This window comes from Heloderma suspectum, chromosome 2 (genome assembly GCF_057233095.1).
Source record: "Heloderma suspectum isolate Gila_16-S chromosome 2, 16-S_ref, whole genome shotgun sequence".
Classification (NCBI taxonomy): Eukaryota; Metazoa; Chordata; class Lepidosauria; order Squamata; family Helodermatidae; genus Heloderma; species Heloderma suspectum.
In genome coordinates, this window is record NC_139459.1 from 366502101 (window position 1) to 366523973 (window position 21873).

General features: G+C 47.2%; 3 protein-coding genes across 3 annotated transcripts; all 3 read right to left on the bottom strand.

The window, feature by feature from the left end:
• Nucleotides 1-1365: 1365 nt before the first annotated feature.
• LOC146355897 (uncharacterized) lies at nt 1366-15980 on the bottom strand. The gene is given in 3 exon segments (XM_084831147.1): nt 1366-2687; nt 14504-15530; nt 15533-15980. Coding segments are annotated over 3 exon segments (2646 nt in total). The 3' UTR covers nt 1366-1516.
• LOC146355898 (zinc finger protein 202-like) lies at nt 7251-11557 on the bottom strand. Its single transcript, XM_084831086.1, has 4 exons — nt 10020-11557; nt 9704-9830; nt 9182-9252; nt 7251-8834 (listed from the first exon to the last, which is right to left on the bottom strand). Exons 1-4 carry the CDS (start codon nt 10431-10433, stop codon nt 8682-8684), a joined length of 765 nt encoding a protein of 254 aa, XP_084687212.1. The 5' UTR covers nt 10434-11557; the 3' UTR covers nt 7251-8681.
• On the bottom strand, nt 15854-21443 carry LOC146355899 (uncharacterized). The gene is made up of 5 exons (XM_084831139.1): nt 20485-21443; nt 20185-20293; nt 18913-18983; nt 18419-18546; nt 15854-16021 (listed from the first exon to the last, which is right to left on the bottom strand). The coding sequence occupies exons 1-4, from the start codon at nt 20593-20595 to the stop codon at nt 18505-18507; spliced, it is 333 nt and encodes a 110-aa protein (XP_084687265.1). The 5' UTR covers nt 20596-21443; the 3' UTR covers nt 15854-16021; nt 18419-18504.
• Nucleotides 21444-21873: the final 430 nt, after the last annotated feature.

A 21873-nucleotide genomic window follows, 5' to 3' on the forward strand; every position in this document is an offset into this window, starting at 1 on the left:
TCGCAGATGTCCTCTATTTGTTGCACATGGGACCTTCCCTCCTCTGGAGTAATTGCGCAGAGTTCTGATGGTGCATCAGGTGCCTCCTGATTAGGAGAGGCTGTGTGTAAAGTTTGGACCTGACCATGCAAACTTCCAACCGTTTATTTGTGCCACCCCCTTTTTGGTGCACCCCGGGATTTCGCTCCTTGTAGCCCCTGCTGCGATGTAATGAATGGGTACTTATTCATTAATTAAATTTATTAATCGCCCATCTGGCTGGTCACCCAGCCGCTCTGGGCGATGCACAACAAAAGAACAGTTTAAAACAATAAAATACTACATTAAAAACATCAGATTTCTAAAAATACCCTAACCCACCCCAAATGCCTGCCTGAAAAACCATGTTTTTAATGTGAACCCAAGTAACTTTTTTTCTTACAAGTAACTGAGTTTAACTGAGTTTTTTTACAAGGAAATGAACAAGTAAAACCCATTCAGTTCCATGGCACTTACCCCCCGGTATATGTGTGCAGCAGCCTCCCCCCCAAGGCTCCCCCCTGGCACAGCTGGAGCCACCTTGGAGCCAATACTGTTGAGGGCAGAGCCTGACTGACCCCTTGTCACTTTCAGGGTAAAAGGCCTGATCCTAACTGGTGCTGGCCGTCACTGCACTGAAAACCACCTTGAATTGCTGGTTCTTTGTTGCTTTGATACAGTGCGCAAAATGTTTTGAAAAACAAGGACAGGAGGACTTGTGAACTAGCAGGCCTTTCCTTCTGCCTAGCAGAGAGATAAAAATGCATGTTTCAGACATGGTGGGGACGGGGAGATATAGGATGTGAAGCTTGGCCTTGGCTTGGCTTTCCTTTTGCGGCTTGTGAGGCAGGGAGGCCCTTTATAATTTAAATTGGCTTATACCCCAGGCTCAAAAGGTGTCATTTGTATGAGCAATAAAATTTTGAGTCTTATAATGCCAGAACATTACCTTTTCGAACTTGCCTTAACTAAAGCGGCAATTCTTCCCCACTTTAATGAAGCATTATCTGGGTTTGGCTAATTGAACATACTTATTTTTCTTTTTAAACTTTTTTACATAAATTCATGAAATATTAAAGAGATCAGAAATAGACTTCATTGAGAAAATCCATCCTGCCATGTACTCTGGAAATATTTGTGGTCTATACATCATTATTTTTCAATATGTACTGAAGGGAAAATATTGTTTCTTTGATGTCTATGTTTCAGTACATTAATGGACTCCTTAGTTTGGTATCCCTTTAAATACTGTATTCCAAGCAGAGAAATGAGAGTTCCCTTCTGACTGAAGTTCTTTCCACACTCCAAACATTTATATGGTTTCTCCTCTGTGTAAAGTCTTTTTACAATCCAAACAATTATATGATTTCTCTGCTGTTTCAGTTCTTTGATGAGAAGTCAGAGTTAGCTTATGACTGAAGCCCTTTCCACATTCCAAACAATAATATGGTTTCTCCCATTTGAGTTCTTTGATGAAAAGTGAGATGTGCCTTCTGACTCAAGCCGTTTCCACACATATGGAATATTTTCTTTTCCTGTCTTTTATATTTTTTTTCTTGGATTCTGATATGGTTTTTCCGGAGTGAATTCTTTGATGATGACTGAGAAATATTTTACGACTGAAAGTCTTTCCACACTCCAAACAATGATATGATTTCTCTCCTGTGTGAATTCTTTGATGAGAAGTGAGATGTGTCTTCTCTCTAAAGCTCTTTCCACACTCCAGACAATGATATGGTTTCTCCCCTGTGTGAGTTCTTTGATGACAAGTAAGGTATTTCTTCTGACTGAAGCTTTTTCCACACTCCAAACAATGATATGGTTTCTCCCCTGTGTGAGTTCTTTGATGAGACGTGAGATGTATCTTCTGACTGTAGCTCTTTCCACACTCCAAACAATGATATGGTTTCTCCACGGTGTGAGTTCTTTGATGATTACTTAGGTATTTCTTCCGACTGAAGCTCTTTCCACACTCCACACAAAGATATGGTTTCTCCCCTGTGTGAGTTCTTTGATGACAAGTAAGGTATTTCTTCTGACTGAAGCTTTTTCCACATTCCAAACAATGATATGGTTTCTCCCCTGTGTGAGTTCTTTGATGAGACGTAAGATGTATCTTCTGACTATAGCTCTTTCCACACTCCAAACAATGATATGGTTTCTCCCCTGTGTGAGTTCTTTGATGATTACTTAGGTATTTCTTCCGACTGAAGCTCTTTCCACACTCCACACAAAGATATGGTTTTTCCCCTGTATGAAATCTTTGATGGCAAGTGAGAGTTATTTTATGACTGAAACTCTTTCCACACTCCAAACAATGATATGGTTTCTCTCCTGTGTGGGTCCTTTGATGAGAAGTCAGATTTGTCTTCTGACTGAAGCTCTTTCCGCACTCCAAACAATTATATGGTTTCTCCACGCTGTGAGTTCTTTGATGACAAGTGAGAATTATTTTACGACTGAAGGTCTTTCCACACTCCAAACAATGATATGGTTTCTCTCCTGTGTGGGTCCTTTGATGAGAAGTGAGATTTGTCTTCTGACTGAAGCTCTTTCCACACTCCAAACAATTATATGGTTTCTCCACGGTGTGAGTTCTTTGATGACAAATGAGTGTTATTTTATGACTGAAGCTCTTTCCACACTCCAAACAATGATATGGTTTCTCCACGGTGTGAATTCTTTGATGAGAAGTGAGATATGCCTTCTGACTCAAGCTGTTTCCACACATATGGAACCTTTTCTTTTCCTGTCGTTTATATTTTTTTTCTTGGATTCTGATATCATGGTAGCCATAGCTCTGAGATGCAACAGAATTATTTCTCCTATTCCGATTTGCTTTGGGTTTCCTTCTCTCCTGTGTGCTACTTTTACATTTGTCTCTTTTCGGTGACATCCCATATGGTTCTCTATTATCTTCCACATCCCATCTGTCACCTTCTGGAATAAAAACAAGAAATTGGTGACAGCCTCAGTTAACAATTGAAATAATTGAGCACCCTCAATTAATGATTTCAAGAAAGGGAAGCACTGAAAAGACTTACATAGGATGCAATTCTTACCATGCGTTTAATTGTCTCTGTTGACTGCTATTAACTGACTGCTGGCGTGGTACAACGCATTTAATTGGAACCATGGAGACCTGGGTTCAGGTTTCAGCTCAGAAATTAAGTGTCTTTCTGGGTAGGTTGCTCCCTTTCAGCCTAGGTTTCATCCCAGTTGTGTTATCAAGCTGCTTGTTGGTAGGGCATTTACTGCAGACTCCACTGAAATTTGGCAAACATGGACATGGTTCCTTTCACAAATCTTGGCTTGCTCCAAGGCAGGACCAGTAACGGCAGTCATCTTACCTAATAGCACTGTAGGTCACTTACGCAAGGTCAGATATGGCTTTATCAAGCTCATCAAAAGTGCAAATATCCAGAAAGGCTTGGGACGGGCCAACGGAAATCTAACTGTACAAGCATATGCCAGCCCTGCAGTGATCTGCCCATGGTAAGTAAATTGCCAGCTCAGGTTCTACGCCAGGAGTTCCTTAGCCTTTCAGGAAAGATGCAGTCGTGAAGAGCTGCAGGCTCAGCACCTTGTTAATCTGGCCCAGAAAGGGTTAAATAATTTTGCTAACCAAAGAGGCTGCTTCCAACTGCAGATAGCTACTTTGATCTGGAATGGCTGAATGGACTGAATGAGGGTTTGGGGGAGACCTGCCAGGAGACCCCTGACTCATATTTAGGAACAGCCCATACTTATATTCCAGACCCCTGAGCCATGGGCAGGAAGACCCTGAAACTGTGATTCCATGCTAGCTAACGTCATGGCATCATAGTGCACTGCCTTGCAGAAGTATTCACCCCCCATTGACTTTTCCACATTTGGTTGGGTTACAACCTGGAATTAAAATGTATTTAATTAGGATTTATTGACACTGATCTACACAAAATAGTCCATAATGTTGGGGGGGGGGGGGATCTACATATTTTACAAAATGATTTACAAACAAAAAACTGAAAAGTCTGGATTGCCTAAGTATTCACCCCCTTTGCTGTAACACCCCTAAATAAGCTCTAGTGCAACCACCTGCCTTCAGAGGTCACACAATTAGTTGAATGGAGTCCACCTGTGGGCAATTGAAGTGTCACCTGATCGCAGATTAAATACACCTGTTTCTGGAAGGCCCCAGAGTTTGTTGGGGAACATATCTAAACCAACAGCACCATGAAGGCCAAGGAGCTATTAAAACAAGTCCGGGACTAGGTTCCGGAGAAGCACCAATCAGGGTTAGGTTAGTAAAAAGTATCCCAAACTATAACCATCCCTGGAGCACTGTTAAATCCATTATTACAGAATGGAAAGAATATGGCACAACTGCAACTCTGCCTAGGGAAGGCCATTCACCCAAACCCAGTGACTGGGTCAGGAGGGCATTAGTCAGAGAAGCAACTGAGAGGCCAATGGTAACTTTGAAGGAGCTGGAGAGATCCACAGCTGAGATAGGAGAAACCGTCCATGGGACAGCTATCACCTGGATGCTCCACAAAGCTGGGCTTTATGGAAGAAAGCCAGTCCTGAAAAAAACCCCTATCAAATCCTGTTTGGGGGGAGACACAGCAAAAGATTCTCCAGTCTGATGAGACCAAAACTGAACTTTTTGGCCTTACTGCAAAACCCTCTGTGTGGTGCAAAGCCAACACTGCTCGTTGCCCTGAGAAAAGCATCCCCACGGTGAAGGGTGGTGGCGGCAGCATCACGTTGTGGGGATGCCTTTCATCAGCAGGGACTGGCAAACTGGTCAGGATTGAGGGCAAGATGGATGGAGCCAAAGGCAGGGCAATTCTAGAGGGAAGCCTGTTTCTGTCTGCAAGGGACCTTGGACTGGGGCGGAGGTTCACCTTCCAGCAGGACAGTGACCCTAAACACAGAACCAAAGTTACCCTGGAGTGGTATAAAAACAGGAACCTGAATGGCCCAGTCAAAGCCCAGAGCCCAATCTGATTGAGAATCTGTGGCAAGACTTGAAAATTGCTGTTCACCAACGGTCCCCACCCAACCTGACAGAGCTTGAGCAATTTTGCCAGGAAGAATGGGCAAAAACTGCAGGATCCAGATGCTCAACGCTGGCAGAGACTTACCCCAAAAGATTCACTGCTGTCATTGCTGCCACAGGTGCTTCTACCAGGTATTGACTCAGGGGAGTGAATACTTATACAACCAACAAGTGCCAGTTTGTTTTGGTTTAATTAACTTGTGCCACAATAAAAATATTGTGCACCTTCAAAGTGTTAAGTATGTTGCGCAAATCAAATGGTATAAATGCCAATTGAATCCATTTTAATTCCAGGTTGTAACACGACAAAATGTGAAGTCAAAGGGGGTGAATACTTCTGCAAGGCACTGCGCCTCTGACTAAAACTGTGCAGGCCTGGCTTTGAAAGATAAGGCGGGGGGGGGGGAACTATGGCAGCTTTTGCAAACAGCTTCTGCAGAGCCATCGCTAGGTCACGGCCAACTGTGCTGGCAGGGATGCTGAGATGAAGCGGAAGAGCAGAAGGACGGACGCCTGCTCAGAGCCCAATGAGGAGGAAGGGATCGCCGCCAAGTATCTCGTGCTGTGCGCCTGCACAGAGAAGGGCACGTCCTTCCTCGAGGCTCGCTGGGCCGGGGAGCATAACAAGGAGCTTGAGCAGCGGAGGAGAGGAGGAGAGGAGGTGTCACGGCAAATGTGACCAAAGAAGGCCGAAAGTTCAAGGAAGATGTACCTGCGAGAAACGGCTCAGTCCAGACAACGTGCCCAGATGGGGGACCTTGAGCACCATTTTCAGAACTCTCGGATTAACCCGTTAGTGATAATGCCACAGATACTCCCAAAGCACGTGGGCGTAAAATGTGAGATCGGGGGATGGGCAGACGCCTCACTTCTGATTGGTGAGCAGGTGGCCTAATCACCCCGCAGCCCATGTTCGATTAGAGGATGTGTCTCATCATCCCTTGGGGCCCTGCTCCGGCCAGGGCAAGTGAATAAAAGCACAGGCCATGGGAGCTCTTCGTCCCATCTGCTGCGCTTCTCCACTGCGCTCTGCTGCTGCTTCGCCTCGGATCTTCACCGGGCCACCAGACTCAAGGATTTGGGGAACGAGGGACCTCGTCAGACTCTTAGGATGTTAGAACTTGCAAATAATTGCAACACTTTTCTTTCTGAAGTTAGGCCTTAGAATATTTTCTGAACTTGGGACCTAGTCTTGTTTTCTGAAAATGGGACTTGTCATCATTTCCAGTCTTGAAGCTATCTTACAACCAAACTTGCCGAACCCTTTTAATCCCAAATTTGGCAAATCCCTGAACTGCCATTACATTTAAGGTTTTAGAACTGGGAGCAAAATTCGGATTTAAGGTTTTTGACTTGATGCAAGTTTTTATAACTGATGCAACCAGAATCAGCCCCTTAAGTCCCAGAAACATTTTTATTTAGACCACTCAATTTTCACGTTTGGACGCTGCGTTTTTTTTCACCCTAGTGTCTACATTTCATAGAATCATAGAATAGTAGGGTTGGAAGGGGCCTACAAGGCCATCGAGTCCAACCCCCTGCTCAATGCAGGAATCCAAGTCAGAGGATTTAACTACATAGTTAAATACATATTTAACTACATAGGTGTCAAGCGTCATTCTTCAACGCCTAGAGGAACTTAGTAATGCTTTTAGCTTAGCTTTTTACATTCAACAAGTGAGCAGGAGGAAGTCAAGGGGAAGTCAGAAACTTTACCATGATTTAGTTTAGCTTTGCTATGAAAGAAGAGTGCAGGAGTGTGCTGAGGAGTCATATTAAAGCAACCACGCTAGGAGCTGAATTTGATATCCTGCATGCTACATTTGTAGGGCCAGATTTCTCAACTGCAACATGTCCCTGAGGTCTGTCCCTGTACCAGAGGACTAGAATCAGAGGACTAGAATCAATGTAACATGATTTTTTAAAAAGGGATCCAGGGGGGATCCGGGAAATATAACCTGATAGGATCTGAGCTAGCAGTGACCGACCAAGAGAGAGATCTTGGGATTGTGGTGGACAGCTCGAAAAAAAGTCAACTCAGTGTGCGGCTGCTGTAAAAAAGGGAAACTCCATGTCGGGCATAATCAGGAGAGGAAGTGAGAATAAAACTGATAAGATTATTCTGCCCTGAAATAAACCTCTGGTGAGGCCACACTTGGAATACTGTGTACATTTCTGGTCACTGCACTTTAAAAAAAAGATATTGTAGAGCTGTAAGAAGTGCAGAAAAGGGCAACTAAAACGATCAAGGGGCTGGAGCAACTCCTGTATGAGGAAAGGGAACAGATGGGATTGTTTTGCTTGGAAAAATGGCGAGTAAGGCGAGACATGATAGAGATGCATGAAATTATGCATGGTGTGGAGGATCTGGCGAGGGAGACATTTTTCACCCTCTCTCATAATACTAGAACCCAATCAGGTCATTGCACGAAGCTGATTGGTGGAAGACTCAGGACCCATCAAAGGAAGGACACAGCACATAGTCAAGTATGGAATTCGCTACCACAAGACACAGTGATGCCCACTGTAGCATATGCCTGTTATTGTGGTGTATGCGCTTATACTGTTTTATATAGCCCAGGTAAGCAAGGGTTAATAGTGAGGGAGAGGTAGGAGGGGCTTCTGTGTGTGTTTGTGGGAGACTGAGTTTACAAAAGGCTGGCTAGGTAGGGCTGGGAGACAGCGATCTGGTCTTCGGGTTGATGAAGCTACATCTAGGGAGTGGGCTTGTGGGGACAGGAGTTAGAAGGGGTGCAGTAGGCAGGGTAAGACCGAGACCTGAGGGATTCATTAGAAGATATAGCATCTTTTCTATTAAATGAACTTTAACGGGTTTGTTTTTGAATTCTAAGCCCCCACGTCTTGTTCACCTCTCTGCGCTACCAACGGTGTCCGTATTTCCTGGGTCCTCCTCCTGGCTGGGTAAGGGGAACTAATCAGACACATTGGGTGTCATTTACCTGGTGAATTTAGGGGCTGAAGCTTGTGGGGAAGTGAGGACCGCTGACCCAAAGTGAGGCAGATGGACCTGAGGGAGGGTTCCGTCACAGCCACCGATTTGGATGGCTTCAAAAGGGGGCTAGACAAATTCCTGGAGGAGAAGGCTGTCAGTGGCTACTAGTCCTGATGGCTTTGTGCTGCCTCCAGTATCAGAGGCAGTGAGTCTATGCAACGCCAGTTGCTGGGGAACATGGGGGGAGGGTGCTGATGCACTCATGTCCTGCTTGTGGATTTCCCTTGAGCAGCTGGCTGGTCACTGTGTGAACAGAATGCTGGACTAGATGGACCCTTGGTCTGATCCAGCACGGCTCTGCTTATGCCTTCAAAACATGCCAGCTCTGAGCTGCCTTTCCCTAATCAGTGCTTTGCTGCTCCTGGTTTTTGACAGTTTGAGCTGTCTTAATGTGCCTTTTGAACATTTCTGTGGTTTGTTTGAGGCCCCTGGCTTTAAAACGCTGTCTTAAAATAGTGCTTTATCATTTGATGATTTTAATGGAAATTTTGAACACTACCTAAAAGGTAGCCTCAAAGTACTAAATAAGTATTATAGGACAAGTGCAAAAAAAAAGGGTAATATTATCTTCCCCATCATTATTGCGTTTGGAACTCAACATTATAATTAAGCAGGAAAACAGGGAGCCTTACGGAGAGAGGCCACGATCCCACGGTTCTCCTCCATTATTTGCCTGTGCAGGGCTCTCTGGCTGGGACCCAGCAGTGCCCACTCCTCCTCTGTGAAGCACACAGCAACCTCCGCAAAAGTCACCAGACCCTGGAGGAAAAAAGAAAACGTTTCCTTCTCAAGGATAACATGAAGTGAGGTTCCTGGGCATTATACTGCTTGCTGTGAAAACCAGTTGCTGGTGGAGAGCAAGGAACGGCTGTGGCCCTCCTGTCCTGCTTGTGGGCTTCCCAAGAGGCATCTGGTCAGACCCTGTGAGATACAGGATGCTGGACTAGACAGGCCTTTGGTCCCATCCAGCAGGGCTCTCCTTAGGATCTTACATTGGCCAGAAAGACACAGAAGGGGAGAGATGTGTTCTGGCCCTGGGAGGTGAGCAGGGGACGGAGGCACCTAGACTGCTCCCTGCTTGTCTCCCCAGTGATCCTTCTGCCTACCTGATCTGGTTCCACTCTGTCACAAAGAAAAAGAGATGGGCGAGTACCCATTGCTGGCATCATTCCAGCCCCTGCAAGAGACAAAGATGGTGGGAAGTCAGTATTACATATTTGTCTCAGAGACTGAGATTACAATCCCGAACTCTGAGTCCCTTGGAACACGAAAGGACTTAATTCCCACTCAGATGCACAGAATTGCACTGGAAGTGGTGGAAGTCTAAATACACCTGGGCAGTACAAGTTGTCTTATCCTTAATTTGAGTTTTGAGACTTCAGGTGGGTAAAAATACATCTTTCCCCATTTGGGCGCATAGCCACAAATCTATTAGTTTCCATGTATAAACCTGCAAAGTCTTGAAAATAAAACATAGTTCTGAATTGTGGATAAGGCTGGAGACAAGCGTCTTCCCGCACAATACATTCGGGGTGGGGGGGGTGAATAAATGTAGCCCAAGGATCTCTTCCATGCTCCAGGGAGTGAGACCAGGTTGAAATACAGCCCCCCCCCAAGTTAATGCTTACCCGGCAAGGCGGCACGTCTGTCACCCTCCTGCCAGATCCCCCTTTGTGGGGGGCTCTGACTGGTGTCTGATGGAGCCCTCTCTGCTGCAGGGAAATCAGGCCCCACGTCTGCAAACAGACTCTGTACCTGAAATAGCAATGGAGATCCAAGACATGGAAGAGGGGAAGGGTTAGAAAAGGAGTGAGACAGGCAAAAATGTTGAAGGCGAGGAATGGGATATCTCTCCGCGGATGATTTCCAGAACGGGTTGGCCAATTAATAGAGTTTTTGGATATCCTTCCTCAAATTCTGTCTCTTTGGATGGAATGCTCTCACCTGCTGCTCTTCCGGCTTCCCGTCCTCTGCCTGGCTCAGGAGGAAGCCTTCTGCCAGGGCCACCGCCTGGGAGCTGGTCTCCGCCCCGCATTCGCTCACCCAGCTTGCCATCTCCGCCGGCAGGATGGCCAGGAACTGCTGCAGGATCACCAGGTCCAAGATTTGGTTTTTTGTGTGTCGCTCTGGCTTCAGCCACTGACAGGAAAGAGTGTGGAATTGGCTGCAAACCTCTCGGGGCCCGTCACCCTCCTGGTAATGGAACTGCCTGCAACGCTGGTGCTGCACGTCTGAGCTCACCACGTCCTCACCCTGGGTCATCTCAACTGCTCTTTCCCAGAATTCCCCACTGCTCCTTATCTTAACGGTGTCATAGCCTTTTCGTGCTTCCGAGCCAGCTCGGCCCTGCTTGGCCATCTTTGATCCGTCTTCAAAAGAACCTCCAGCAGGGCCAAAGAAACGCCCCCCTCTTCTGCATCTGGGCAAAGATTGCCTGATGAGACACTGCTACTAAGGCTCTGTAAAGGTAAGACGTGGTGCTGTTATTGTCAGCGCAGAACGAGATGTGCAGGACTCCAGCTAGTAAGCAGGTGCTGTCCCGGAGGGAGCGGGGGGTAGGATCCTTCACCTGAGAGCCACAGACCAAAGTCCTTCGCTGGCTTGACATTGCATCCCCTCCTCTCCTCACACACAGGTCCCTCTCTAACCAGATGCTAAATATCATTCTCTCTTATTTCCCCCCCTCCTTGTCTATTGTATAATGTTTTATTATCAGCCTTCTCCTCCTTCTCCAACGGACTCCCCTGCAGCTGCCCCTCTCTGCTGGCCTGCCTCACAGGGCTGGCACAAGCACCTCTGCTGCCTTCAGCAAACATCACCCACCAGCGCCTCCCCCCTCTGCCTATACCAGCAGTGAAATGTCAATAGTAGTCAGTTCCATAACTAAAACTGGTGCCTTTTCAGGAGTCCCCCAATCAGCTGTTCTTGGCCCCCCTGCCCAGCTTTGTTTCCTTCTGTCGGTCCAGCCAGTCCAGCAGAGAGCGAGGGCAGCGTCTCAGCCCCATGCAGAATAGCGTCAGGGGACCCACATTTGCGGGGGGGGGGGGGCAGCGCCAGAATAATGGGGAAGGATTTTAGTCAACGCAGAGGAGCTTAATCAGTGAACCGGTTTGAGAAACCGACTCACCTCTAGCCCCCCCCCCTTTGCCAAATCAAAGGGGCCGTGGCCCGCTTGACGGAGCAGAGAGCGACGCTCCCCGACATCGCGGGGGGAATCCGAAGCGGGTCAGCGGCGCGGGGCACGGCTCCGAGTGGCGCCGCAGGAGAGGGTCCAGCGCCCTCCCTGGCCCGGAACCGGAGCCCCTGTTCCGCCGGGGCTGCGCTGAGGCACTCGCCCAGCCGGCGCCTTCGCCCCTCGCCCCTCGCCCAGGGACCCCTTCGCCCCGGCGCGCAAGGCGCGGGGGCCTCACCTGATCCCCAGCGGAGGCGCCGGCGCAGCGCGGGAGACGCTCCAGCCAGGCCTCTCTCCGCCGGGGCGGGGCGGGGGCGCGTTTCCCGGGGACGCGCCTCTTCCCTCCCCGGCTCCCCGCCCCGCTGGGCAGCCGGCTCGGGGCGTAGCCCTCGGGCGGCCCAGCAGCAGGGCCCTTCCCGCGCAGGCCCCAGGCAGGGCCGGGGAGAGGCCTCGCCGCGCGCCCCGGCGCTTTCTGGCGCGCCCCGGCCTGCCGCCGCCGCCGCGCCCCTCCCGGCTCCGGGCGTTCGCTCGCCTCGCCTCGCCTCGCGGGCGGCCCGGGACGCGGCGGCCGCCGGGGTCTGCGGGCGGCAGCGACGCGTGAGCGCCTGGCCGGCGCCTCCCCGCGTTGGGGCGAAATGCCGGGCCCGAGCCGGGGCTGGCGGGCGCGGGACTGGGAACCGCTTTGGTGCTCGGCTGCCCCGATGCACGGTGAGCGGAAGGTTTCGACAACCCGGGGAGGAGGACTTGGCGGGGGGATGGACGTTTAAGCCACGCTGGGGTCAGGGAGACCCTTCTCCCCACGCCCACCCTGCTGGGTGCGAGAAAGGGCAAGGGTCTTAAACGCCCCCTTACCTGCATCGTCCCCCTTCATGCTGGGGTGGGCCCGCGGCCTGAGAGGGCTGCCCCAGTTGGGGATCCACTCCCCTCCACCCTGATCTCCTCCCCCACAAAAAACATTTCCTCCCCCAACGGGCACCTTGAAAGCCCACTGGGTTGCATTGGAAACTGCCCTGTGCAGAACACTGGGGGTAGGGGAGCGAAATCCAGCCCCCTGCCAAGGACTGGCTTACCCCCGCAGTCCTTGGGGGGGCTGGATTTGGCCCCCCACCCTTTTTTTCGGGGGTGGGCTTTGAATATCTATGTAGCTCAATGCCGATAGACTTCCATTAGGTTTTCAAAGGGCTTCTCGGAAATATCGGGTGAGGGGGGGAAGAATCCCACCCCCCCACTGTGGGTCCTGTTCATAGAATCATAGAATAGTAGGGTTGGAAGGGGCCTACAAGGCCATCGAGTCCAACCCCCTGCTCAATGCAGGAATCCAAGTCAGGATTCCTTGTTGCCCCAAGGATCCTGGTGGGCAGCAGTCTCCCCCCCCCCCTGATTTTTGAGTACTTATAAAATCTAATGGAATAATTGAGTACTTATAAAATCTAATGGAAGTCTATTGGCTGGGGAACAGGTGTTTCAGAGCGGAGTGGTAGACAAGCACCTGCTCTGAAATACCCCCTCCCAGCATGATCCCTCTTCGTGTTGGGGTGGGGGGCCACCACAACTGGTCATCCGCTCCCCCTATCCCCCTTTCCATTTTTTATGTCTTTTTTCTGTTCTTGCACAAGAATGGAATAAAGACATTTTAAAAAATTGTTGCGCCCCATTTCTTCTGTGGAATTGAGTGTGCAGGGCACCTCTCCCCGAGCCTGGCACCCTCGCTTCCACAGAAGAAATGGGGTGCTTTCCCAGCTCTATGTGGGGATCTCACTCTCCGCCTTGTTTTTGAGAGCTGTCATCTTTGACAGCTCTCAAGAGCAGCACGGAGACAAGAGATCACAATGGGGAATGGATGCTGGCTCTCCCTGCCTGCGACTCTGCATGTTTGGGCAGAGGGGCAAGACAGTATCCATCGGTTTTCCATGCGAGCAAATGGGAAGCCCCATTTGCGGACATGGGGGAAAATACAACTTCTCCCATGGGTGCCAACGCGATAACGCGATAATCCACGATGGCTAAAATAAACCTCACTGCAGACCATAGTTTGTCAGCATGGCTTATTTTGCCTAATAATCCACTGTGGTTGGAGAAACCCATGCACGGATGACAGAACAAACCATTGTGGTTCTTTCAGAAAAATAAACCATTGTGGCTTAACGTGTCATGTGAACCCAGTCATCGAGTTCTTCCAGGAAGAACAGAAATCTATAATCACTGGACTCATCCTAATACAATAGAAATAGCAACATGTTCCTAAATCTACCCTAAAAATCTCCTGGTCTCAAAACAGGATTTGGGGACAGCCATGAAAATCAGCCTCCCTCAATATGCCAGAATAAAATGCATCAGTAGTTTTCACCAAAGTCTGACAAAAACATATGAACTGCCTTTCCGAAAGTGGAAGTAGAAAGGATAAATGTGTCAACTGTAAGCACTTTTACCGTGCTGTGTTCCAATTTTTATCACACTTGTTTGAAATGTGCAACAATTATACACTTCATGAAGTACATCACTGTTCACGTTAATAGCTCAAGAGGTGTGCTTTTTATAAGCAATATAACTTTAAGGCTTATCCTGCCAGAACATTTTTTCTACTACCTTCACTAAAAGAGTAATCCCTTCCCTCTTTAATGAAACACTGTCTTAGGTTTGCTAATTGCACATATTTCTTCAGTATTGGGGTATGTATTTTTTTGTTCTTAAAACTGCTTATGAAATTAAATGAAGAAATATGAAATGTATGTAACCAAGAAAAAAGATCCTGACCCACATTCTGGGAATATTTACGGTCTGCACATCATTATTTTTCCATTTGTACTGATATAAGAGAAAAGATTGTTTACTGAAGTTTCTTTGTTGTCTTAGACTCCTTGATTGGCATTCCATTATGCAGTGTATCGGTTCGATTGTAAATTAATCTCATTTAATATTCCAAGCATTTCTATAGTTTCTCCCATATGATTTCTTTGATGAGAAAAAGATCAAATTTAATTTTAGTCCAAGCAGTTTTACAGATTCTCCCCAGTGGTTCCTTTGATGACAACTGAGAGTTCCCTTCTAACAGATGCTCTTTCCACACTCAAAATATGTTTGTTGTTTCTCCCTGTGAGTTTTTTGATGACAAGTGAGATTTCTCTTATCACTGAAGCTCTTTCCACACTCTAAACAATGCTATGGTCTCTCCCCTGTGTGAGTTCTTTGATGAGAAGTAAGATGTTCCTTCTGTATGAATCTCTTTCCACACTCCAAATAATGATATAGTCTCTCCCCTGTGTGAGTTCTTTGATGAGAAGTGAGATGTTCCTTCTGTATGAATCTCTTTCCACACTCCAAACAATGACATAGTCTCTCCCCTGTGTGAGTTCTTTGATGAGAAGTGAGATTTTTCTTCTGACTGAAGCTCTTTCCACACTCCAAACATTTATATGGTTTCTCTCCTGTGTGAGTTCTTTGATGACAAGTACGTGTTGTCTTCTGACTGAAGCTCTTTCTGCACTCCAAACAATGATATGGTTTCTCTCCTGTGTGAGTTCTCCAGTGGCGACTGAGAGTTCCCTTCTGGCAGATGCTCTTTCCACACTCAAAATATGTTTGTTTCTCCCTGTGAGTTTTTTGATGACAAGTGAGATTTCTCTTATCACTGAAGCTCTTTCCACACTCCAAACAGTGATATGGTTTCTCCCCTGTGTGAGTTCTTTGATGAGAAGTGAGATGTTCCTTCTGTATGAATCTCTTTCCACACTCCACACAAGGATATGGTTTCTCCCCTGTGTGAATTCTTTGATGAGAAGTGAGATTTTTCTTCTGACTGAAGCTCTTTCCACACTCCAAACAATGATATGGTTTCTCCCTTTTGTGAGTTCTTTGATGACAAGTAAGTGTTGTGTTATAACTGAAGCTCTTTCCACACTCCAAACATTTATATGGTTTCTCTCCTGTGTGAGTTCTTTGATGAGAAGTCAGAGTTATTTTAAGACTGAAACTCTTTCTGCACTCCAAACAATGATATGGTTTCTCTCCTGTGTGAGTTCTCCGATGACAACTGAGAGTTCCTTTATGACTGAAGCTCTTTCTACACTCCAAACAATGATATGGTTTCTCCCCTGTGTGGGTTCTTTGATGACAAGTAAGTGTTGTCTTCTTTTTGAAGCTCTTTCCGCACTCCAAACATTTATATGGTTTCTCTCCTGTGTGAGTTCTTTGATGAGAAGTGAGATGTGTCTTCTCTCTGAAGCTCTTTCCACACTCCAAACAAGGATATGGTTTCTCCCCTGTGTGAGTTCTTTGATGAGAAGGTATTTCTTCTGACTGAAGCTTTTTCCACACTCTAAACAATGATATGGTTTCTTCTCTGTGTGAGTTATTTGATGAGAAGTCAGAGTTATTTTAAGACTGAAGCTCTTTCCACACTCCAGACAATGGTATGGTTTCTCCCCTGTGCGAGTTCTTTGATGACAAGTGACATCTATCTTCTTACTACAGCTTTTTCCATACTCCAGGCGTTTATGTGGTTTCTTCAATATGTGAATTTTGCAATGAGCTTTAATGTTTGATTGAGAATTCAATGTTTCCCTACGCATATGGCTCCTATTTTTTTCCTTTCTTTTATGTACTTCTTCTGGGATTGTGATGTCATGGTAGCCATTGTCCCGAGAAGCAAAGGAATTATTCCTCCAATTCCTATTTGTTTCACTTTTCCTTCTCTGCTGTTTGCTATTTTTACATCGTTCTTTTTTTGGTGACATCCAAAATGGTTCCCTCTTATTCTCCACTTCCCATCTGCCACCTTCTGGAATGAAGGGAAGAAATTGCTAAACACCAGAGTTAGCAATAGAACTTCAAATAATTGAGCACCCTCAATTAATGATTTTGATAAAGGGAAGAACTGAAAATACTTTCGTAGGGTGAAGTTCTTCCCCTAATTGCCTCTGTTGACTGTCATGTACTGACTGTTGGAATGGTACAATGTATTTAAATGGGACCACGGAGACCTGGGTTCAGCTTTCAGCTGAGAAATGAAACATACTGCGTGTTTCTGGGCCTGTTACTCTCAGTCTAGATGACCTCTTAGGCTTGTTAACAGGCTGGTCATCAGTAGGATGGTACTGCAGAAATCCACTAAACCTTCTCAACCATGGACGCAGACACTTTAACAAACAGTTCCCTGTGCCAAGCCAGGAAAAGCAATGGCAAAGTCATCTTATTTAAAAGCTCCACGGGTCATGTACACAAGGTCAGATCTGGCATTAGCAAGCTAATCAAAAGTTCACATTTTCAGAAAGCCTTGAGATGGGCAAACAAATGTAATCATACAACCATATGCCAGCCCTGAAGTGATCTCTGTGAGATAAGTAAATTACCAGCTCAGGTGCTAGACCAGGAATTCCCAAGCCTTTCAGGAAAGATGCAGCACTTATCACCACCAGGGAATTTTCCTGTAACTCCTTTGTGGCTTTGTAATATCAGACCTCACACACGTTGTGCCTTGAGGGTTTTCTGGGAACTGGATAAAAATCCAGGGTTTCATGCACTCCTTCCAGCTTACTAGAGTGGTTCCATTCATAGTCATTGGACCAGTACCAAGCTGGGTCCAGGCTACTGCAACCACCTTGCTCTCCTGGCCTATGCACTATCAGCAGGATTCTACCTGCATTTCAGAGTGTGGCAAACCCCGCAGTTTTGTTGCTTTTAGACAGAGAGAGAATCAGCTCTCTTTCCCATCCTCCACCCCAGCTAAGGAGGGTGTAATCTAGGTGTCACCGTGTGAATAGAGACTACAGTTTAGGAGAACAAGAGTAAGGCAGAAATAGCTGGGTTTGGGTTCAGAATACTAACTGCATTTTGTGGTGCCAGCTGCCTCCCTAGAGACCTCCCTCTCTGGCTTCAGTACAGCTGATCTGTCAGGTTCTGGGATTCTGGGATGGGTCATTTCTACATTTGTTTATCAAGCTCTAAATGGTTCCTGATGATTTGATAACCAGATGCCCATTATCATGTTGATGATGTTGTAGTTTTCTAACATTTTGATATCTCACCTGTATTAGCTCCTTTGTGGATTTTTGAGAAATGGAAAGGTAGGATTATAAATGTTTTAGCAAACAAAAATGAACAAATCCTGGTAGACTGGAAGAAAGGATGTGTAGGTGCTGCCATCAAAGTCCACATGGCCCCTGCAGGGGAGGCCTTCAACAATGCCTTGAAAAAGAGCCTGTTCTGCACTGCCTTTCCCTAAACAGTGTTTTGCCACTGCAGGATTTTAGGCTCCGAGCTGTGTTAACGTGTCTTCTGAAAATGTCTGTGGTATGTTTGAGGCCTGAGTCTTTAAGTTGCTGTCTGAAAGCACTGTTTAATCATGTAACGATTTGAAAATAACTTAATGCAGGGGTCTGCAACATGGCGTCCGTGAAGCTATTCACTCCCTGTCCCATTCAGAATTTTATTTTTAATTGAAACCTTGAAAAACATTTGGGCGTCAGGTTCTCCTTCCTTTCCCAGAACTTGCCAGTGATCTGCTGATCCACCCAATCTTCTTCCGCCCACACAGACCTTTCCTCTTTGCTCTCCCTCTATCTCACCACTCCCAGCCTCTAGCCTTGCTATTTCTCTCCTCCTAACCCCTTTCCTCACTATTTCTTTCCCTTTCCTATCTCTGGCCTTCTTCTTTCCCTCCCTCCCTGGCCCCTAGCCTTACTCTTTCTCTCCCACTCAGCGCTTTATCTCACCGTTTCCACTCCCACCCTCTAGCCTCACTTTTTCTCCCCCCCCACCTCTTTACCTCACTGCTTCTCCCACTCCTAGCCTCTAGCCTTGTTCTTTCTCTCCCCTATATCCCTTTGCCTTGCTATTTCCTCCTCCCTCCCAGCCTCTAGCCTGGCTATTTCTGTTTCCCAACACCTCTTCTGACTAGCCAGGCCCCCACGGCAGCCATTACATGACTAGGCACATCCTCCATCAGAGCCACTTTGTGGTGGTGCCCACAGCCGTTTCTAAAATTCCCAAATGTGCCCACAGGTCCAAACTGAGTGGGGACCCTTGACTTCATATATCTTATTTCTTTTTTGCACATCGTCTTCTGAGGGCTATGCCCTGAAATGTAGCCTCAAAATACCAAAAAAAATGGTACTATTATCTTCGTCATTATTTCTGCATTTGGAACCCAAGATGGGAAGACAGGGAGCCTTACCAAGACAGGCCACGATCCCATGGTTCTCTGCCATGATTTGCCTGTGCAGGGCTCTCTGGTCAGGACCCAGCAGTGCCCACTCCTCTTCAGTGAAGCACACAGCAACCTCCTCTTCTGGTCACCAGATGCTGGATGAAAAAAGAAAATGTTTCCTTCTCAAGCAGAACATGAAGTGAGGTGGCTGGTCATTATACTCCAGGACTGAAACTTCCTTGCTGTGAAAACGGGTTGCTGGGAGGAAAACAGCAAGAAACAACTATGGCCCACCTCTCCTGCTTATGAGCTTCCCAAGAGGCATCTGGTCGGCCACTGTGAGAAACAGGATGCTGGAATAGAAAGGCCTTTGGTTTGATGCAGCAGGGCTCTCCGTAGGATCTTAGTTTCGCCAGAAGCTAACAGAAGGGGAGAGATGTATTTTGGCCCTAGGAGGTGAGCAGGGGATGGAGGCACCCAGGCTGCTCCTTGCCTGTCTCCTCAGCGATCCTTGCACCTACCTTATATGTTTCCGCACCATGACGAAGACAAAGAGACGATGGAGTACTCATTGCTGGTGTTGTTCCAGCCCCTGTGAGAGACAAAGGTGATGGGAAGTGAGTAGCACATGCTTGTCTTAGAGAGTGAGATTTCTGTCCTAAAATCCTGGAAGAATGTCCCTTGGAACACAGTGACTGCATTCGCATGACATACTAACCCACGATGGGTTGTTTTCGTGAACAATCCATGGTGGGTTAGCATGTTGTCCGAACCTGAGAGAAAAGGGGGATGGCATGTTGGGTGCTCTGAAGACCAGTTGCTGGGAACTCAGGCAAGTGGGGACTCTTAGCAGGGCACCCCCAAGATCTGGGCAAACCCTTGAATGGGGGGATAACGCTACTACGGGGGAGGTATACACTCCGTTTCCCCACCTGTCAACAGTCAAAGGCTGCCAAACCAGCCTTTTTACAGTCCAGCCTTGCCTGTTACCTTGTACATTTGACAGTGCAAACATACAAGGCAGCAGCCAAAGCAGGCCCCTATTTGGAAAGCTGCAGTTGCAGAGGGTGCAGGACTACGGATAACACATGAAAAATAAAGAAAGGGGGCATCTGCACACATTCCAAAGGGCTGGGAAAACATGAAAACAATTCCCAGCTCCCCTCTTGCGGGGGGAAAAGGAAACAAAAATGAGAAAAGGGCTCTGACCACGATTGAGATTGCAATTGGACAGGGACAGGAGACTTGATGGCAGACAGGACAGGTTCTTCCGCCAGCTACCCTGGGATGCCAGGTGGAGCCAGCTGGAGGACCAAGGGGGAAGGAGGGGGAAACAAACCCAGCAGTGTGGGTTGCATGCCCGATCATCTGTCAGGCGCACGAGCCACACACTGTGGGTTGATAGTGGAATAACTGGCCAGGGTGGGTTAGCGTGTCGTCCGAACTCACCCAATAGGCCTGGCTTCCCAGTCAAATGCATAGAATTGGACTGGAAGAGATGCAAGTGTAAGTATTGGTGGGTGTTATATCTTTAATTTGTCGTTGGAGAGTTCAGTTGGGTAAAAATACGTATTTCCCCATTCAAATTCCCGGCCACAAATCAAACTGTTGGTTTCCATGTATATTCTCCAAGTGTTGAAAATTAAACACAGTTCTCAACTGCTTGAAAGCCTTGAGACTAGCATCTCTCCCACAAAAAACACGAGGGACGATATAAATAGCCCAAAGATCTCTTCCATACTCCAGAGAGTGAGACCAGATTGAAAGATAGCTATCCCCAAATTAATCCTTACCCTGCAAGGCAGCACGTCCATCATACCCCTGCTGAATCCCCCTTTGTGAGGGGCTCTGTCTGGTGTTGGAAGAAGCCCTCTCCGCTGCAGGGAAATCAGGACTCTGTTCCTGAAAGAGCAATTGGGATCCAGGACATGGAATGAGGAGAAGGATTAGAAAAGGAACAAGAGAGGCAAAAATGTTGGGGATGAGGTATGGAACATCTCCCCTCAGGTAATTAGTAGAGGGTTCAGCAATTAGTATAGAGTTTTAGGATACCCTCCCTCATATTCCTGATCCCTTGGATGGAATGCTCTCACCTGCTGCTCTTCCGGCTTCCTGTCCTCTGCTTGGCTCAGGAGGAAGCCTTCTGCCAGGGCCACTGCCTGGGAACTGGTCTCTGCTCCACATTCGCTCACCCAGCTTGCCATTGCCCCTGGTAGGACGGTCAGGAACTGCTCCAGGATCACCAGGTCCAGGATTTGGGTTTTCGTCTGTCGCTCTGGCTTCAGCCACCCACAGGAAAGGTCGTGGAGTTGGTGGCAAACCTCTCAGGGGCCCTCAGTTGTCTGGTGGTGTAACTCCCTGAAATGCTGGAGCTGCACATCTAAGCTGACCATGTCCTCACCCAGGTCCTTCTGCACCATTGTTTCCCAGAATTCTCCACTTCACCTGGTCTTAACTGCATCGAAGTCTCTTTGTGCTTCAGGGCCAGCTGAGTCTTGCTTGGACATCTTTGATCCGTGTTCCAAGGAAGCCTCCAAGGGGGCCAAAGAATCTCTTCCTCTTCTGTATCTAGGCAAAGATTGGTGTGTGAGCCGGTGCTAGTAAGGATCTGTAAAGAAAAGACGTGGTTCTCTTAAAAAATTATTATACTGTCAGGGCAAGATGAAATGTGCAGGATTCCAGCTAGTAAGCAGATCTTGTCCTGGTAGGAAAGGCAGGCAAATGCCTTTCCAAGGGAAACTAGAGACCAGGGGAGGATCCTTCACCTGGGAGCCAAAGACCAAGTCCTTCACTTGCCTGAGAGTCAGAAGATGTCTCCTCCCCTCTCCACAGGTCCACCTCAAACCATTCATCCCCATAAAAGTACATTCGCTCTCTTGGCCATCCCTAGAGGCATTATCAATTCTTTATCCAAAGTGCCCAGCCACACACCCTCTCCATGACACCTTCTGCTGCTGCCATCTCCTCCTTCCTTACATTAAACTTCTTTAAAAGTGATTTAAATTAAGGGTGTCTGATTTGTAAAGGTCAATATATTAATCAACCAAATTCACATATGCACAGAAGCTAGAAATCCTGATGAATACATAATATTTTCTTTCCTTTAGACAGACTTTGTTTTACATTAAATAGTTATAAAGACCCATAACATTTCTCAGCAGATGAAGGGTCCATTCTTTATGATCAAAGCTATGATCAGAAGTTCTCACAGGACAACATCCTGCTTTCAAGGAGACGAGAAGGTCTGAGCTCCACAGAATCTGGGATTCACCAGTTGTGCTCTGCTGAGGTTTGCTTTTTTCATGATCAGGATTTTTAACACCTCTTTCTCATTCTCTTTTATTTCCCCTCTCCCCATCTATTTATACATTTATTTTCAGCCTTCTTTTCCTTCTCAATAGGTCTGCTCTCTAGCCGCCTCGCTCTGCAGGATTGCATCACAGGGTTGGCCCAAGATCCTTTGCCGCCTTCAACAAGACCTA

Excerpts from the sequence above, each read along its gene's own strand:
- LOC146355898 (XM_084831086.1), bottom strand. The coding sequence starts at position 10,433 with ATGGCCAAGCAGGGCCGAGCTGGCTCGGAAGCACGAAAAGGCTATGAC. Across the intron at positions 9,831-10,019 it reads GGAAGCCGGAAGAGCAGCAG|GTACAGAGTCTGTTTGCAGA; the intron begins GTGAGAGCATTC and ends TTGCTATTTCAG. Across the intron at positions 8,835-9,181 it reads ACAGAGTGGAACCAGATCAG|GGTCTGGTGACTTTTGCGGA; the intron begins GTAGGCAGAAGG and ends TTTTTCCTCCAG.
- LOC146355899 (XM_084831139.1), bottom strand. The coding sequence starts at position 20,595 with ATGGCAAGCTGGGTGAGCGAATGTGGAGCAGAGACCAGTTCCCAGGCA. Across the intron at positions 18,984-20,184 it reads TGGACGTGCTGCCTTGCAGG|GGGCTGGAACAACACCAGCA; the intron begins GTAAGGATTAAT and ends TGTCTCTCACAG. Across the intron at positions 18,547-18,912 it reads ATGGTGCGGAAACATATAAG|CATCTGGTGACCAGAAGAGG; the intron begins GTAGGTGCAAGG and ends TTTTTCATCCAG.